The sequence below is a fragment of the Hemicordylus capensis genome, chromosome 1, assembly GCF_027244095.1.
Source record: "Hemicordylus capensis ecotype Gifberg chromosome 1, rHemCap1.1.pri, whole genome shotgun sequence".
NCBI classification, from domain to species: Eukaryota; Metazoa; Chordata; class Lepidosauria; order Squamata; family Cordylidae; genus Hemicordylus; species Hemicordylus capensis.
The window spans coordinates 107,153,778-107,173,481 of NC_069657.1; the positions used below are offsets into that span (position 1 = coordinate 107,153,778).

The following is a 19,704-nucleotide window of genomic DNA, read 5'->3' on the forward strand; positions in this document are numbered from 1 at the left end:
CTCAGCCCTATATTGGAGATGCCAGGGAGGGAACCTGGAACCATCAGCTCTTCCCTTCCCTTCCGCTCTATGGCATGCCTTTTGTTAGGGTCGGGGACAACATTTTTGTTAGGGCCGTAGACATCAGAATAAAATCTATAGAATTTTTTTTTAGTTAGAATAAATGTCCCAATTTATCCTGCCATGAACTTCACAGTTACTAAAGTTGCCTTACGAGTGGCCAACAGCTGCCTTAGCATGGGCAAGCCAAGTGGTTGCTGAGGGTATCTATCTGAAGAGGACACTGGTCTGAGCTTGCACAAGCTATGCAACTTGGAAATACTGTAAACCAACTATGGAAGTGCCCAAGACACTCCTCGCCCAGGGTGTTATTTATTCTAGAGCCGGTCCTGGTCATAGAGTACTGGTGTTTGAATGTTACACCAAAACCTGGATGAAGAAAGCTTTAAACATGATACTAGGCCATGCAGAATGGAAGCTGTTTTTGCATGCCTTCCATATTACAAGATGTTATTGATCAAATTCCTAAACTTAGCAAAATAAATCTGAATAGTCAGTTAATCTGATTCTTGTTCATAAATGGACAGCACCAGTGTTACTTGGTTGAGGACTCCTTCAGTTTGTGTGTGTCGAATTTGACACACATAGACATAGACAGATCTTCCACAGACACTTCCCTGCATCTCTCCCCCTGCCCAACAACCACCACCCACACATTGTAGACTGCTTTATCTAGAAAGTTTACAGGATTAGTGCACTTGTGGAATGGAGCAACCAACGTTTGTAATATAGTGCTTCCCAGACCTTTGATACCAGAGGCAGTATTGGTGTAGAATTTAAGGCACCATTAACTCATTACTCCCTCTCTCAGGCTGGGGACAATGTCATTGTTTGCACATTGATAAAGAGAAGGGAAGCAATCCACATGGCATGGTGCCTTCTCGGTCTACCAGGCAAAGCGTGGGGGATGTACCAAACAACAAGGATGAATTTTTCAAGGCGTGCTTCAGTGCTTCTTATGACACTTCCCTGATTTAGCATTTATTTTTCCTAAGTGCTCGAAGCACTCATAGGAACATAGGAAGCTGCCATATACTGAGTCAGAACATAGGTCCATCTAGCTCAGTATTGTCTCTACAAAGATTGCCAGCGGCTTCTCCAAGGTTTCAGGCAGGAATTTCTCTCAGCCCTATCTTGGAGATGCCAGGGAGAGAACTTGGAACCTTCTGCTCTTCCCAGAGCGGCCCCATTCCCTACGGGGAATATCTTACAGTGCTCACATCACATGTAGTCTCCTATTCATATGCAACCAGGGCAGACCCTGCTTAGCTAAGGAGACAAGTAATGCCTGCTACAAGACCAGCTCTCCTCTCTTGATCATATAATTAATTTTAGCAGCAACACCACTGAATAAGCTAGTATGATTAACTTCATATTATACAAGACAGTCTGAGAATGAGAAGCAATGACAAGTGCATGGCTGAACCAACATTTGAACTAGGAGCTTCACAGCTCATACTAAGCCACAAAGCAAAAACATGCTACTGAAATAATGTACTTATTCAAATATCCATTATACTTCATAAAAAAGGAACCCCAAATTTATTTAAATATTTGTATCCCACCCCTCCAGTACAATACTACTTGGGGTGGCTCACAAAGATGATAAAACAACAAAACAGATACAATAGTATAAGTTAATAAAATTCCAGTTAAACAAAATTAACTTTCATTAGCAAAACCTCCATTAAGGGATGGGCAAGAATTTCCATTAAATGCTGGATTAAGGCAAATTATAACAAGGTAACTTTAATGCAAAAAGCAAGAAATAGAGCAATGTTTGCCATCAGTTGCAAGCATACTGCAACATGAGAGAGAAGGAATTAACCTCTCTCCCGCCGGTCCCATGAACTACTTTAATTGGAAGCAACGTTAAACAATTAAAAAATAATGAAAAATCTATCACTCCCCCTACTTATATAAGCTATTCTACAGAAAAATCAACACTGCTCATAGCAGGGCGGCAATTGTATGCACAATTACTAGGGACTAAGCCCTACACATATTTTTGGTGTTCTTTTTCAATGGTATATAAGAAGTGCTGAGCATGAAGGTGTTCTAATGAATAGATTCTCTCTTTCAATTAATTTTTTTTGACAGGCTAAATTATGAGGTATCATGCCCCCAGAAACCTTCACCCCAAAGGAACTAATTTATCAAGAAGTGAGCATATGATGGCAAGTTAGCATGGTATCAAGTAATGTGAAAAGTGTGGAAGTAGTTTTTAGCAAACATGAGTCACAGTTTGCAAAAGTTGGGTTCATGTCAAAAAAACATTGATGAAGGGGATTAGTTCTAATTGAGTTTGGGACAAAATAACGGGATAGGATTTTTCTTCTTCCAGAATTCACGTTAATACATGCATGAGAAGATATTTCTGGAAACTGTGCTAAATTAAGTCTGCTAGGTTGTTCGGCTAAAGTGAAATCAAATATTAATGTATTCATTTCAATAAACATTTCTGGGCTTCCAGTGATTGATCCAATTACTCTACTAATCATAAATTTTGATTCCTTTAACAGCTTTCTGACTCATGGAATTCCAAGATGCAAATGGTGCCTAGTGAATGAATTTCAACTACTTAATATTCATGTGACCCAAAGGCATTATTATGCTGGGCAATTTAGTGACATTCTTGGAGCAATAACTGTGATGTGAAGAAGCTACAAAACAGCCTGAATTCAGAAGAATCGCAACATGGTTATTAGTACGATGATATTACTTACTCAAGACAAACGACATAAGTTGTACAAGGGCAGCTTGAATGGAAAGAGCTCTCCGGTGTGTGATGAAACTTACAGGTAAGAGGGAAAGAAACTATCTTGCGTTTAAACTCAATATTTGCTTATCTCAGGAATTCATAGCAATTAGCTCTTCCCAGTAATAAATGTGTTTCCTTCTGGCTACTTCCCCCTGCCTCTAAAATGGGATTTTGCCCTCTATGTACTAATGTGCAGCAAGGCTTAAAAGAAATGGGATGCCTGAAACTATGCCAAGAACCTTCTCCTCCACAGAAATACCAGCAAGTGCCTGCCTGCAAGTGAAACACACCTCACATATAGAGAGCATGGATCACACCATCAATCAAAACTTTACTACACAAGCCTATAACGCCACTCTTAACCTAGTGCTTGCGTTTTACTTGACTTGTGTAATAAATTTACATTGCACTCAATGGAAGGAGTGAACTATCACAGCTGCATATGGTTTTGCAATCTGCTATAAACTTACACTAAAGCCAAAAGGTAGTTCTTTCTTGCTTTTTTAAAAAAACAATTATCTATCTGAAAGCAGTTTTAAGAACAAAGCATGATGTTATTCTACAGCCAAGTTTTTAAACTCTTATTCTCATCCAAGTGCTGATAGAAACAAGACTTTGAAGTGGGGGCTAGCAAATAGGAAAATCAAGACTGATTTGTTCTCTGACAGAGCTCAGAAGCCAGGAGTCAAAGAGCAATTCCTTACCTCCATTTAGAACAGCAAAATATCTAACAAGTGTCCTAATTTTGGAAAATTGAAGGGTTTGAAATCTAATGGTTATGAAATCCTTGTTAACCTATTGTTTGACAGTAGTAGTATGTTTATTGCTGTCACAGACCAGATTAACAATCAATAACAATCAATAGCGTTAATAAGAAAATCCAGAAATTTCAGAAGTTTACAAAATCACAAACCATTCAAATTGCTAATAGTCTTTACGGAGCTTCGACGCCACGAAACAGAACTTTGCCACATTATCTGAAGTTACAGGTTTAAAATTGGGCAACATAATTTCCAAATAAAATTGGTCTGTCTGAGCAGGATAAATGGCTAAAATAGGAGCAATAAATTTGGTGCAAGCGTCCTTATTAAACTGGCAATAAAGAATAACATGGGTGATAGACTCTATATCCCCTGAGCCGCAGGGACAACAGTGCTGATCATAAGGAAGTTGTTTGAATTTACCATCAAGTACTGCTGAAGGGAAAACGTTCAATCGTGCAAGGGTCAGAAATCTCCTAAATTTTGGTACCAAGATCTGGTCTAAATATTCAGCCGGTTTATAGTTAAAAGTTTGAGAACCTAAGTAAATTCCCTTGGGTAACCATGCGGACTCCTCCTGCAAATCTATATCTTGGAGCTGTTGCTTCACAAAGCAAAGTGCCTGCTCTAATCCTTGCCCAATAAGATCTTCTTGAGATGTGCCCAGGTGATGCAATTTTAATTTCAGAGCTGATTTCCATTTGGAAACAAAACTGTCTGAACACTAAAGGGGCGAGACCAGCCAGAAAGAAGAGCAGGCTTAACCAAAATTTAATTATGCAAAACCATACTTCTGCTTTCAGAGTGGTGACCCCTGCTTCCCTACGAAGGACGGTATTTGCTGTACCCCTGGGTACCTGAAAAATAGCCCTCAGGAATTTGGTTTGTACTGTTTCAAGCTGAGAGAAATTTTCCAGAGGACCGATCTGTTCCCCATAAAGAATTTGGGGATATATCTTGGCCTTCAACAATTTTATAGTCACTGGTACGAAAGAGGCACCCCTAGAGTAATAGGACTTAATTATATATGCTATCTGTTGAGCACCTTGGGAAATATAATCAAGATGGGCGTTATGTGTTCCGGTTTGGTGAAATACTACCCCCAAATACTTAAAAACCTTAATCTGTTCAATACTATGCCCGTTTATTGTTCATTTAAAAATTTTGGGGTGCTTTGAAAACACCATTATCTTGGTCTTAGAATAAGTGATCTCTAAAGCTCCTTCTCAGTATACTTACCTAAAGAGGTCAAAGCACGACTGAGACCTATCCTGGTTTGAGATAAAACTGCATAGAACAATAATGAAACATGTCTGCCAACAAGTTTTGGGGGGTGCAAATCCAAATCATTAAAATGCAAAACTATTGAGTTTATGTAAAAATTAAAACAAGACTGGGGCAAGGATGCATCCTTGCCGAACTCCTTTATAGTGCCCTTTTCTAGAGCATTGTACTCTGAGACTGGTATTACGATGGAAATTGTAAATTAGTAAAAGTCAACAGCGGTCTATAGATGATTCCTTTAACTGCAACCAGAGTTTGTCCCTAGATATAGAATCGAATGCTGCCTTAAGTCTATAAAAGCAGTAAACAGGGACGATTTAGGTCTAAAGGAATATTTTTCAGCCAAAAATTGCAATGAAAATACTTGATGAGTTGTAGAGAAGCCTTCTTGAAACCCCGCTTGCTCAGCCATTAGGATACACTGATCATCCAACCAATCCTGGAGTTTCCTCAAAAGATGCCTGGCATATAACTTGCTGACAACGCTAAGAAGACTAATCGGTCTGTAATTTTTGGATTCTCCCCTAATCCTTTCTTGTAAAGTGGTACTATTATTGAAACACTCCAGTCCTCCGGGATTATAGCAGAAGCATCTATGTAAATAAAAGGGAAACAAGGAGAGGAGCCCACCAATCAAGGTTATTACTAACAAATTCAGTCATAATACAATCAAGTCCTGGGGCCTTTCCCTTCTTGCAGTTTTTAACTAGTGCTTCGATTTCTGAAACAGTAACTGGGTCCCAATTTGGCAATTGACTAGGATTATAATCTACCATTGCAATATCGGGTCCCTTGTTTTTATATAAATTGGAAAAATGTCATACCCATATTTCAGCTGGTATCACAGATATAGGTGAAGAAGAAACCCTACCTATAGAACCTGTAATTAGACGCCAAAATTGAGTTTGGTGGCAGCAATAAGTTCATCCCATTCAGCGCTTTTAGCCTGTAATTTCTTGTTTCTTACCAGAGTCTTATATTGATTCTTAAGAGTTATTATAGTCGATGGTGCAACGTTAGAAGTACCTGTGTCATACAATTTATGGCACTGGCATTTTCTTAGCCTCCAAACATTCCCGATCAAACCAGGTGTACGAAGTGTATTTAATAACCTTTGAGGGTGCTGGATTCTTTGCTAGTAGAGCTGATGTAAAGAGAGCAATCAATTGGTTGTATAATTCAACTAAAGAGGAACTTATACCATTTTGGGAACCCGTGATAATGTCTGAAGTAGGTCAACTACTTCAGAAGAGATTATTTTATCTACACATTGTTGGAAAACAGGTGACCATCTAGATCTAATCCAACCCGTTTCCATCTCCTCAGCAAGAGGCTGACAAGCCTCTAAGCGGAAGAATTCATTGAATGCCAGCGACAGAAGCAGAGGGGAATGGTCGCTTTCAATACATGTAATAACCCCAAAATCCTTAAGGTAGGGTAGTAGGTTTCTAGAAACTGCCATATAATACAGAAGAGATGGCTTAAGTCCTGCCCAATGCAAATATTCTGCCGGGTAATCTGGGGCAAGGGTTCCATTTAGTAAATGGAGATCAGGTCTTCTAAAGGTTTGAATACGATTTAGACCTGCAAAATTCCCCACAACATCCTTAGATTTCCTAACAAGTAAGGGGGGGCGGGAATATCAGAGGGTGGGGGATGCTGATGAAATTTGGAAAAGAGCAAAACGTCACCTGCTGCTATCCTAGCGTTAAAATCTCCTGTTACAATTAAATACAGTGGTCCCTCGACTTACGATGTTAATCCGTTCCGAACGCACGTTCGGAGGTCGAAATTTTCGTAAGTCGAAGAGCGCATCCACGGAGGTCTGAAAACATTCATAAGTCGAGGAAGCCGCATCTAAAAATTCGTAGGTCGAGTAAGCCGCATCTAAAACGGCAACGACTTCCGGTCTTTTTTGTCATTCGTACCTCGAAAACAGCGTAAGTCGAGTAGTTTGTAGGTCGAGGGACCACTGTATGAGTTATTCTGAGTTATTTGGAATATTGTTTGACACAATCTGCTTACTGAACAACATTCAGCTATTCTTTTTAAAATATAGGGGCACTGCAATTTGGATAGCTGAATTTTGCAAAATGATATGGTTCTAAAAATTTTAGATTGGCCAGAAGGATCTATTGAATGATAGTGCCATGCTCATTCCTCACAAAACTAAAACCATCTTAAATATGATTACAGTAAAAGAGAAATACAGGGAAAGAGTGATGGAACAAAAAGATATCCCTTTCTGCATTTATTGCTCAAGTTCACTCACATCTAAGCTCCTGAAATCTTCTCCTTGCTAACCTTCACTCCAGTAACTTTAGATTGAATACCCCCAGGGCACAACAAGCTTGGTTACTAATACAGATGTGAAAGCCTGGGGGGGGGGGGAACCCCAGAAGAAAACTGGATTCCACTAAACACACACACACACACACACACACACACACACACACACACACACACTTCCCCCGCAAGCCTAGAGAGAGAAACTGGAAATTTTTCTAATTTTTAATGTTTTCTGCTAGAATGATGTATGAAGTTGTTTACAAGGTATTGTTTTAAAATACTGTGATCATTTCCTGTCCATTGTGCTTTCAAAATGGTATCTGCCAACAAGTATGGAAGACAATGAAAAAGTTAGATAATTATAATCCTAATCCTGTATTGTACAGAATTGTATAGAATCATCAGATCCCAGACATATTCCTGCCTTTCTTCTCACAGCACACACTGCCATCTTTACTAGAGGAACATCCAGCTTAGCTCTTTCCTAGAACATTGATTGTGAATTGTTACCTGCTTCCCTCTAGTCTACCTTCCCTTTTGATCTGGAGAGTGGCAGATATGCCATACTTGTATATTTGAGCCCTGGTAGTCTTGGAGATTTTGGACATGCTTATATGTAACAGAGGCACTTCAGGTTGGTGCCACTCAGGGAGTGCCACGCCCTCACCGAGTAAGATTTGTTGTGGGGTGTGAGGAGAAACATTAAAGTCCTCACACAATTGAATAGAGTATGCTCTGGTGGTAAAGAAGTTTAGCCCAACAGATTATCTGGAGACGATAGGTTTTCAAAATAAATAAATAAATAAATAATCCAAATAATTTATTAAGAAACTAAAACATCACATACTGACAGAGAGACACATAGAACAACATACCCAAACAGGCACCAGCCCTCAGCAACTGACCAGCTGACTCTTAATTAAACAGGGGAGACCTATTAACATGACTCATCATGCCTCTAGTGACCAAAAGAGGTTACTGTGGTGCTAAGAGCAATGCTTTAGAATTCTTACTTCTAACACTCCTCCATTGCTTGAGCACTTATCAACAACTGGCATTTTATCAATATCATCCCATGTACTAGGCTCTTGCACACCTTCTTCTCTAGTAATATATGAGACTCTTTTTGCTGAAACACCTTTGTTGGTTCTTGCTGAGCACCTTATCTCGGACTGAGCCTTAATGATTTCATTTGTTCTGGATACTTAGTTGGCACAATAATTGCATCAACTTCTTTCTCTGATTTTTCTTGTTCCAGCTCCTTTTGTATCTGAAAGTCTAGTTTAATATCTGGAACGTCATCAGCAGTTGGCTTCCCCCCCCCCCCATCAAAATGCATCACTTGATACATTTTTATGGTTTCTGTAGCAAGATCAAGTATTCTATACCCTTTACATCCTGAGGCATAGCTAACTATCCATTCCTCGCATCTGTGGTTGAATTTGGTTCTTTTAAAAACTTTGGCACATAGGCATATGCTTTTGAGCCAAAAACCTCTAATATGCTCCATGTTAGGCTTCTTTCCATGCCACAATTCAAATGGTGTTACCTTTATAATGTTGGTAGGCAATCTGTTTTGTAGATAAAATGCAGTAATAATTGCTTCTCCCCAGAACTTACTGTGTAGTCCTACATCCAGCAGCATGCACCTGGCCATTTCTATTAAAGACTAATTCTTTCTTTCTGCCAACGTCATTTTGTTCTAGAGTATATGGCATTGTCATTTTATGTTCAATGCCCTGCTTTTTCAGGTATTCAGTTTTCATTTCTTGTGTATTCCCCTCCACTGTCTGATCTTAGAATCCAAGGCTTCTTCCCAAACTCATTACAAACTCTTGTAATATACGTCTTCAATTTTTCAAGTACTTGGTTCTTTTCACAAATCAAATAAGTAAATGTATATCCTGGAAATTATCTATGTGGTCGCTAAGAGTCGACACTGACTTGACAGCACTTAATCAATCAATCAATATCCTGAATAATCATATATAACAAATACTTGTTTCCTCCTGGTGAATTGATCTGCATGGGCCCACAAATATCACTGAGATTGCTGTGTCTTTTTCTCTGCGTTGTGGGAAGGTGGGTTTATTTCCCTTTGCCCTAACATAGGATGCACACTTGGAGCCTTCATTACAGTGACTTAAATATTTAGGCCTATGGCTAGATTATCCTTCTCCAGTTGAAGTATTGCACTGGGGTCTCTGTGTCCCATTCTTCTATGCCATAAATTCAAACATATTTTATGTGAACATTGCTTGCACTTTTAGCCATTTATACAACCCACTTTGAATAGGTCATTCTCTTGTAAAGTCCCTTTCATTAGTTGCTCACTTTTATCTGTGAGAAAACATAGTTTTCTTTTGAATTTCACCTCATAACCTTTCTCTGTAGCATATTTAACAGACAGCAGACTGGATTCAAGTGTGGGTTTAAACAATGCATCCTCAGTTAGTTTCACTGTTTCTCCTTTTTGCAGTTTGCAGTATAACCTTGTAGAACCTTTGCCTTCAGCAAACACCTGCTTCCCATCCACTAGAAAAATAGGAGCCTTATAATTTGTGTCCAACTTAGTAAATCTTCTTCTTTAATCAAATTGCTGGTTGCGTCTGAATCAATAGAAATACCAGCATTACATCTTGTAGAACTAGCTCTTATATTCTTCTCTGTAATAGCAACATATGTTTTATATTGTTCAAATTTATTCTCTCCATGCTTCCATGCATTTTTCTTTGTGTGCTTAGGTGATTTACTTCTCTTGAAATGTAGTATCACCTCCCTTTTAGTTGCAAATTCTTTGTCTTGAGAACAGTGAGCCTTCATATGTCTGGGACTCCCACAGACAAAACACACTTTTTGTTCTTTTGATAAATTTTAGAACATTTTCTTCACTTGACTTTAGTTGCTGCCTATTGTCTCTGCACAGATTAAAGTATTCCAAGCAGGTTATTACACACCCCAAACTCAAATAATCTTTTAGTTTCTTCTTACACATTTTTATAACTTGATGCACCTTGAAGACAGCCGACATTCTTTCCATATAGCTTCTTTAAAGTCTCCCACATGTGCTTTGCATGGTGTTTGTTTTTTTAAATGCACCAGTATAGAATCACTCACTGATAAACAAATTATTCCAGTGGCTTTATCATCTGCACTGTCCCAGGCCTGTTTTTCATCTCCTTCTCTGACAGGGCATTCTGTATGTAAGACCCTGTTGATTCCATGACTTTTTAGGAGCATCTCCATTTTGAAAAGCCACAGCTCAAAATCTGGACCTTGTAATTTCTCAGTCCTCTGCCCTATCTTCACCTTTGAGAAAACCTTGTTTTCTTATTTAGGCTAATTACTTTCTTCGCCAGTTTCAGAGCTCTGGGCACATAACTCTGTTGTGGGGTGTGAGGAGAAACCCCACAAAGATGCACTGCTCACCCGGGGAGACATCGGGCCCCTTGCCTGCCACGCGTACTCCTTGATGGCACACCCCAATCGTGCTTGCTCCAGCCAGCGCAGGTGGCCCTGGCGCCTTTGTTCCTGCTTCTCCCCGCAGGTGCCCAGCAAGGCCAGAGCCCCCTTGGTGGCCACCTCCTCCTCACCACCCTGCATGAGGACGAGGCCGGTGGTAAGCCAAGAGAGAGCGAGAGCGCCAGTGCCGGAGGAGGAAGAGGCCCAGCTTGCAGCTGTAGCTGCCACTTTCCTGGAAGGGAATCCACCACTGCTGCGAGTGCCTCCGCCATCCTGTGTGGGGAGAGAGCAGCTCTGGACTTGGCTCCTATGCCTGGGAAGCAGCAGCTGCTAAGAGGCCAAATGCCGGGCGAGAGCAGAGGCCCTGCCTCCTCAGCTGGGCTCTTCTCGTTTGGTACTGGGGTTTTGGGAAAGAGCTGGAGGCAGAGAGGGCAGCAGTGCAGCCTGCTGTGGGACAGCGGGCTAGAAGGCAAGAAAAAAAAAGGGAGGAGAGCTGGTCTTGTGATAGCAAACATGACTTGTCCCCTTAGCTAAGCGGGTTCTGCGCTGTTTGCTTATGAATGGGAGACTACATGTGTGAGATATTCCTCTTAGGGGATTTAGCTGCTCTGGAAAGAGCATCTAGGTTTCAAGTCCCCCCCCCCCCCCCGGCATCTCCAAAATAGGGCTAGGAGAGATTCCTGCCTGGAGAAACCACTGCTAGTCTGTGTAGACCACAGTTTCTCAACCACCGGTCCCTGGACCACTGCCGGTCCCCGAAGGGTTGAGTGCCGGTCCCTGACTGGGAGTCAACCCCCCCCCCCAACAACTGCAATCAAGGCACTCACTTCCTCAATTTTGCACATGGCACAGAAGAGGGAGAGGAGGAGTATCATGGAGGCACGGGACCCTGCTTCCGCCTTGCCTCCACATGCTGCTGAGATCTTCCTACAGCTATCTTTATCTTTACAACTTCAAACTGTATGCGGCGTGGGGGCATTGAGGAAAAGGTAAGGCAGTGGGCGCCACTTGAAGGGCTGCTGGTTCTTGCATGCTCATTATTTGCAGCCAAAGGTTGATTGATTGAAACCCAGCTGCCTGTTGCGGCCGAGGCACCTTGAGAGGAAACCCTGTTTCCCTCTTGCATCGGTGGGGTGTTGTGGTCCCTTGGCCCCCTGTAACCACCTGGTCTGCACCGCCGGTGGAAGACGGGGGTCCCCTTTGTGACCTCACCAGGGGGTGGAACCTCTGGCTGGTATCATGCCGTGGTGAGGGCTAAGCAGTGGAGGGAGGGAGGAGGGCCGCCTTGGCTCAGGCTTTACAGAAAGGGAATGCAAGTGGACCTTCCTCTGGGAGGGGGAGCAAGCACACGTACCAAGGAGGGCTAAGTGGCGGAGGGAGGCGGCGCGGTGTGGGGGAGAGGCAAGAGGCCATTTTGTGCATTCATGCAAAAGGGTCATTGGATGAATGGCACTGGAATGAAGTGATCCTGGGGATTTGATGCCCAGCACGGTTTGTGTCCAATCCCAACCGATTTAAAACCAGCTGCCTGTTGCGGCCAAGGCACCTTGAGAGGGAACGCCGTTTCCCTCTTGCATTGGTGGGGCGTTGTGGTCCCTCGGCCCCCTATAACCCCCTGGTCTGCACTGCCAGTGGAAGACGGCAGTCCCCTTTATGACCTCACTGGGCGCGGGGGACAACCTCTGGCCGAAATCACACCGCGGTGAGGGCTAAGCAGTGGAGGGAGGGAGGCGGGCTGCCTTGGTTTGCCTCGCAGTGATGCATGGGCAGCATGTGGGACCACGTGAGCTGCATGGCCCCAAAGTCAGGCTGGTGTGATTGGCACATGCAGGGGAATTGGGAGGGGGCACAGAAGCGTGCGCTGCGAGAGAGAATGGGGGAATACCTGCTACACTCTGGTGCGCAAGCACAGCGGCAGCAGCTCTTGGACCCAGGCAACCTTCCAAGCACGGTCCAGTGCACCATTGCCTCGCCACCAACATCTGGGGACCCAAAGCTGAGAACCCCTAATATTCCATGTTTGCAAAAGATTCCAAATTTAATGATTTTAATGCTTATATTATTTTAATTGTAAACTGCCCAGAGATGCAAGTTTTGGGCAGTATAGAAGTCTGATAGATAGATAGATAGATAGATAGATAGATAGAAAGACAGACAAACCTGAAACCCCTTTACTAACTGCTGCTCTGGGAAACTGCGCATGAAGAATGTAGCGGTCCTTGAAACTCTGCACGAGGAATTTAGCGGTCCTTGACTCCAAAAAGGTTGAGAAACACTGGTGTAGACAATACTGAGCTAGATGGACCTATGGTCTGACTCAGTATATGGCAGCTTCCTATGTTTCCTGATGTTTAGTGGCTGTTGTGCATGTGAACTGGCCCATTTATAAAAATGCAATACAGTGGCTGCAATAGTTTAAGGCCCTATAATCATGCAGAAGAGCTATTGTGCATTCATTGAAAGCTTTGGTAGTTTTTTCTTGAGCCTCTTCAAGCTGCTTTTCACACTTGCCCAAGCTTAAAAAGTAGTTCGAAACTTTGGCAGTTTGGGTAGTATAGAAGTTTGATAAATAAATCTCCAGGTAAGCCTGGGAGAGACTTCCATCTGAAACCTTGGAGTCACAGCCAGTCAGCATAGACAATAATGAACTAGATGGACCAATGGTATGACTTGGTATAAAGCAGCTTCCAACATTCCTTTCCAGTACTGAAATCAGGGGTAGTCAACCTGATGCACTCCAGCTGTTGTTGAACTCTCATTTTCTCCAGCCACAACTTATTGTGGTTGAGAATTATAGGAGTTGAAATGCCCTACTTGCCTACCCCTGGTGTAAATTGTGACTAACATGCTTCCTTCTCTATAAAATAAGTGGGAACAGTTCTGTATTAAAGTGTTGGGAATCTCTATGTGGGTAACTGCAGAAAACAGCTGCAAGATTACGACTCACAAATAGGCTAGGCTCAAAAAATGTTTCCAGCAATTAGTAGCTCATCTGCCACCCCATGCTGCCTCTTGGAATCATCTGCAGTACATCAACAGCAACAAGAATCAACTTTCTTATTGTTAAGATGTTCTGTTGGGTTGTATAGGTGAACACACATTGAAATACACAATTGTATTGTATTATTATTATCAACATGACATAACCGATTAGGGTATAGATACTAGCCAGTGATATTTGACTGTTCAGTTGCCATTATTTGATGTTAATGGACTAATGCTGTGAAATATTCTCAGAATGCTGATATAGGTAACTGCCCACCTGTTATATTGCATCAGGGAGTCATTTGATAGCAAAGGGAAATAGGAAGATTCCTTGTCCCCCACCCCAGCACTGTAGGAATCAGCATTCCTCTCCTAGCCCTTTTGGAAGCAAATATTTACTGCCTTGCATCTTTCTCCAGAGTGCCTCTACTCTCCTTCACCTGTAAGTAAGACAGATGGAGTGACTCTGTACTGAGGAAGAAAACCAACTACATGAAAAAATATTCTTCTATATTGTGTTTTCATAATTTAATATTTAAATTAATTGTTACACACACACACACACACACACACACACACACACACACACACACACACACACAGTCTCTTTTACAGCTCTAATGCATTATTTTTAAAAATAAATACTTGACCATGATTTCACAACTCTTGCTTCATTACCCTCACATACGCGTTCCTTCAGATACCATCCCCCTCCAACAAGTTGGGAAAAGGAATCCAAGATGGCACCAGATTTCTAGTGCATCTGGTTTGATTTCTCTGGTGTGGTAGTGCCTTATTCAAGATAGTACCACCAGAAAGGGGCCAAATGACCACCTGAATCTGGCATCAGTTTGAAACTATTTCAACAGAGGAGAAACTGTACGGCAGTGGTAGTACAGGGGAGGCAAGAGAAGTGTAGGTCTTCCCAATGATTCCATTAATTTGGCCATGCTGTTGGAGTGCTGCAAAGAGGGCCCCACAACTTTGGCTTGCCTCAATAACCAGACATGACTTGCACTTGCCACTGAACCTTCCCTCATCTAACTCCTCTGCACATGCAAAAGGACCTGAGGAAAGGAGGGGAGTTCTCAAATTGCACTGGGGTTTGGAACAGGCAGAAAGAGCCCCTCTTGCTGCTTCTGGCCTACTGCAAAGCTGATAAAAAGAAACAGTTCCTCCCATCCTTTATATAGGAGAGGTAATCCTTCATCATGCTTTGGTCTGCATGCTCCAAAGCTCAACATCAGGGTCTACTATCCAGGTCTTCTCTTCTACATGCATGTGGGGTTGGTCTCATGTCATGATGAGCTTTAGTACAATATGAGACTTCCCTCCAAGTTCTCTGCCATTTATAGTGAACTCGCATCTGGTGGGCCACTGTGAGAAACAGGATGCTGGACTAGATTGGCCTTGGGCCCGATCCAGCAGGAATGTTCTTATGACATTAAAAGGGTCTGCATGTAGAGATAGACTTATGTTTACTTGTAAGTAGCAGCTGCAGGGGGCTGTGATTTATATCACAACTATAGAGTAGAGCTATAAAACCCTTTACCTCAGCAGGAAAATAGTGTGAAAGTAAACACCACACCCAAACTTCTATGCTGCAGTCCCAGTCTGACTCATGGCCCCCGTGTGGCTGCTACCCACAACGTAATATATTCCTGGCACTATATGCTGATGTATTTAACATCTTGTGTAGTTTGGGCCGCCCCCTGACAGACAGAAAGCCCCCACTCGGTCCTCCTTTCTACATGACATTTGACCCACTTCATGCATTATAAAAATGTGCCATTATTAGGATTATCACTAAATATTAGACATTCTGAAAAGGAAGCCCCTGTTTTCCAATAATTCATAGTGGAGGATTTTATTAGTAAATAGTATAGGTAGCATTTATGAGCCTAATTGCAATTCAGATCTAGAGGCATTAGCAAATCAAACATAAAAAACAAAAACCCTCTTTCAGAAATATTCACTTTTAGTCCTTCTAAAAGTAGTAACACTTTCACTCTAACAGGAAACTGTACATGCTAGCAAACTGAGCTAGCACACACCCTTCCTGTTCAACTCCCAAGATGCACATTATTTTATTAAATGGCACTGCATACATACTTCATCTTTAATGTAAATAAAATGTTATGATTACCCAATTAATTTATCCAAACACAGAGTATTTCGGAAAACCTCTGAAATATTCCATATATATATATATATATATAGTTACTGTCTCCTCATTCATAAATGGATTGAAAATCAAGAATCTAATGCCAAGACATGTAACTGCACTGCTGTTATGTTGACAAGTAAAGCCCAGGCAATTATGCTGCATATGAAATATGGATTTTTAAATAAGGAATAATGACCACTGTTTAACAGGTGGCCACTGTTTTTTTTTTAGCCTCTGTGCAAAACTCCATTTCCTGTCCAACATCTTGAACAGATTATGTACCAAAAATCAATGCACTAAAAAGTTGCAATGGGATCTGTATAAGTCTTCTGAAAAAATTTCTTACAAAATATCTTAGATATGTCAAATCTTCCTAACAATTGGTACACTTCAAGTGATTTTGCTAAGGAGTCAATTCCTGTTATTGACGCCATATTTTGTGTTGTGTTTTTAAGCAAAACTGGAACAAATTATTGAATTGTTCTGAGTTCTGTACAACACTGCAATTCCACATATCCAGGTTTAGACAGTGGAATTTCTAGCGTATCTATGTCATATTTCATGCAGATTTATTAAGCACAGCTTTCCATGCTCTTTTTCCCCCTGAAAACATTTGCAATTTGTTTAGGATAGTGGTATTCAGAATGTTCTACATCTGGGGAACCTTTTCTACAACCAAACTCCTGTACTACTATAGAAAATTCTGGGCTATGCTCCAGGGTGCACAGCCAGCTCATATGGAGGGCAGGTCTGTTGGGCTATTGCTGCTCTGGTCCTTCTCAGCCAGTGGTTTTCAAAGGATATTGGAGGGAACTCTGGGTTCTGTGTCTTATGGACGTTCTTCAGTAAGATAATCAGTATCTGCAGGAAAAACTCCCTGAAATCTTTCCATTGCTAATCTAGAGAAGATTAGCAATAGAAAGATTTCAGGGAGTTTTTCCTGCAGATACTGATTATCTTACTGAAGAACGTCCATAAGACACAGAACCCAGAGTTCCCTCCAATATCCTTTGAAAACCACTGGCTGAGAAGGACCAGAGCAGCAAGAGGCACACTGCTCCCTGCCATACAATTGGCTGTGTAAGTCAGTTACTGTCACTGTTTAGCATTTTCCTTCAACTCACTCTCTAGACTGCAGCTCCTGCTGCAAGCTGCTTTCATCAGAAATGTGGCAGCCATCGTGTGCTTGGGGAAGGAAGCATCCACAAAGCAGCAGTTGTACCACGTGGAGTAGCTTACTACTGCGAGGAGGAATCAGTCCACAAGTGGTAGCATTAGCTCTCACACTTTCAACCCAACATGATACACAGATAACCGTGTTTCCTAAATTAATTGCAGCGGTGGGACCCATACTTGCAATGTATGATTGAAATTGCTTATAGAATATATTCTTCCAATAGTAAGTTGAACAAATCCTAAAAGTGCAGCATAGTCATCGAATAGGCATGCAAGAGATGCTTACTGCGCTAGAAAGGACAGCAGGAAGCTAATGGATTACTCCAGTCTATAGAACACCTTATGTATGTGCAGTGCACTGCTATTCCAAGACAGCCCCTGCTCTCCAAATATCACATGACAGCCTTACTATACACAGCTTGCTTTGTACACATCTCAAAAGTTTAATGTAAATATTTCCCCATTCCTTTGATGATCTGGAGCAAGCCTATATGGAGCAGAGACTCAAAACGGCTTTTCTGCTGCTGATGTTTTTGTAAGTCACTGCCACTCTTAATTTGCAATTGCTGTACGAGAAACAACTTATTTGTACGGCTGATGCTTTTCAGATGAAGATGCAGAAATTCCAGGAAAGGGCTCTTTTTGCTACAATGCTAAATCAAATATTTAGGTTTAGCTACACTGTAAAGCTATCCTTCAACTGACGGTTTCTGGTGGAAAATCCAACACTTTAAACACAAGACAGGTATTTACTTACAGCAAGGAGTGTTCCGATTGCTCACAAGTTGTGGAAATGCCATGATATCAGACAGAGTTGGCTGTTCATTTTGTTTTGGTTCTTCTTCAGCCATCTGGTCAGCCCAAACGACAGCTTTCTCTCTCTGCATCAGCTGCTCAAATTCCTTGAAGTCATCCTCAATGACACCATTTGCTAACCCTGCATTTTTCAGAGTTACATACTGCTTTCTTAGAACTAGAAGTGAAGCACTTAGTATTCTGCCGAGTTAACAAAACAAAAAAACAAAAAGAAAAAGATGGCTACAAATCTCTTTAGAACAACATTGTATGCTGACAACATGCAAGTTTTACTTAAAACACACACTTGTGGATATCCTGTCTACTGTTATGAATATAGTACCATCCATGTGAATGATAACGCAATGAATGAGGTCCCTGTATGATAAGCTTAGTCTAAAAATACACAAAAGGGAGAAAGCAAACAACAGGGTGGGGGGCAGGAATAGAGTGGGGGGAAATGTTTAACTATTTTATGCACACATATATAATTTTGGTTACCATATAGTATGGGGGACTAAAAGGTTGGGCCAAAGGCTTCACAGAAAAAGTGAATTTTCAGGAGTGATTTGAAGGGAGTAAGAGAAGGGGCATTACTGATGCTCTCCTGAGCCCTGTCTTGTGGCTCTATACTACTTGCTCTCCTCACAAGACTTGGAAGAAAACAACAATGCTAAATTGAAACCACCTGCTATTGTAGTCTTACCCAGGAGCTATGTTGTATTTTATTTATTTAAAATATTTCTGTACCACCCCAAAACTTGCATCTCTTGTTTATGTACTTTGTATGTACGTGTTTGTCTGTGAATGACTATGCATACATTTGTTTTAAAAATGAACCTGAGTACAGGCTTTCTCAAATGCAAGGTAAAGAAAAGAAATTTACTATTCTGTGCACGTTGAACATAAACATGTAAATAACTGTACAGCTCTGTATGCATGTACACTGAACATAACATGAATAAGGTTTACCTATTCCCCTCTATTCTGTAATATTTTTAAAAATATCATCCCCTCTTCCAGCTCTTTCTTCTCCTCCACCTCCATCAACCCTTTCCTTTTTCTGCTATCTCGTTTGACTATTTTATTATAGTTAACTCTCACAAACCCTTCTATGAGCCACCTTGATCCCATTTTCCCCGACATTGTCATCTCCCCTATTATCTCTAAAGCACAATTCCTTGTATGTACTGCTACAGAGAACAGAGCAGAGTAAGCTCCAAAGAGAACTCTTCAGCCTCAGAAAAGACTAACTCAGAAAAGAACAACAGAGACTTCTGGTAGTGATGGGAGTTCTCAAGGAACATGGTGATGGGGTGCTGGCACAACAATAGAGATGCCAGGCTTCAAACAGAATTCTTCAGTCTGGGCAAACCTTAAAAGAGTGTCTCTCTCTGTGTATGTATATATGTACTCTCTCCTTCTCCCTCTCTGTACCCCAGTATATCTATAGCTATCTATATCTCAGCATGAGGGAGGAAAAATACACAAATAAACTAGGATTATTTAACCATAAACAGAGTTTGTCAATAACAGCCACATCAGAACATACTGAAACACAATGTGGATGCACATTCCACATTTGGCATAACAGAACAGCATATGCTGAGCGCAGGACTTGGTCATGGAGGCAAGTCTTTCTTTGGGGCAGTGCCCTTACTGGTCTTTGCATTGTTTTCAACCTTTTCCTAGCATAATTTCCCCAAGTAACTTGTTCTACAACTGAAAGTAGCAAGAATAAATAAATCTAACATTTTCATCCACTGAATATTTTATTTTGCAACTGTCCCTTTTTCTAATGGAAGTGTCCTAATTATCCCAGTGTTTCCTTGATGGGAAGACATATCAAATCTAACAAACTGATGTTTTTTTCTGTATGATTTCTAGCTTTTAGATGATGCCACCACCACTTAAGGTATGGGAGCAACATCCATCCCCCCCACACACACTTGGGAGGATATTTT

The 19,704-nt window shown here is 41.4% G+C and overlaps 1 protein-coding gene across 3 annotated transcripts in view; it reads right to left on the reverse strand.

Annotated features, from left to right (window-relative positions):
* Nucleotides 1-19,704, reverse strand: part of KIF18A (kinesin family member 18A) — a 74,073-nt gene that overhangs the window by 17,906 nt on the left and 36,463 nt on the right. For all 3 annotated transcript variants that reach the window (XM_053282834.1, XM_053282832.1, XM_053282833.1), the window contains exon 13: nucleotides 17,703-17,941. In XM_053282834.1, coding sequence (XP_053138809.1) covers nucleotides 17,703-17,941 — 239 coding nt within the window. The remainder of the gene's footprint in view (nucleotides 1-17,702; nucleotides 17,942-19,704) is intronic.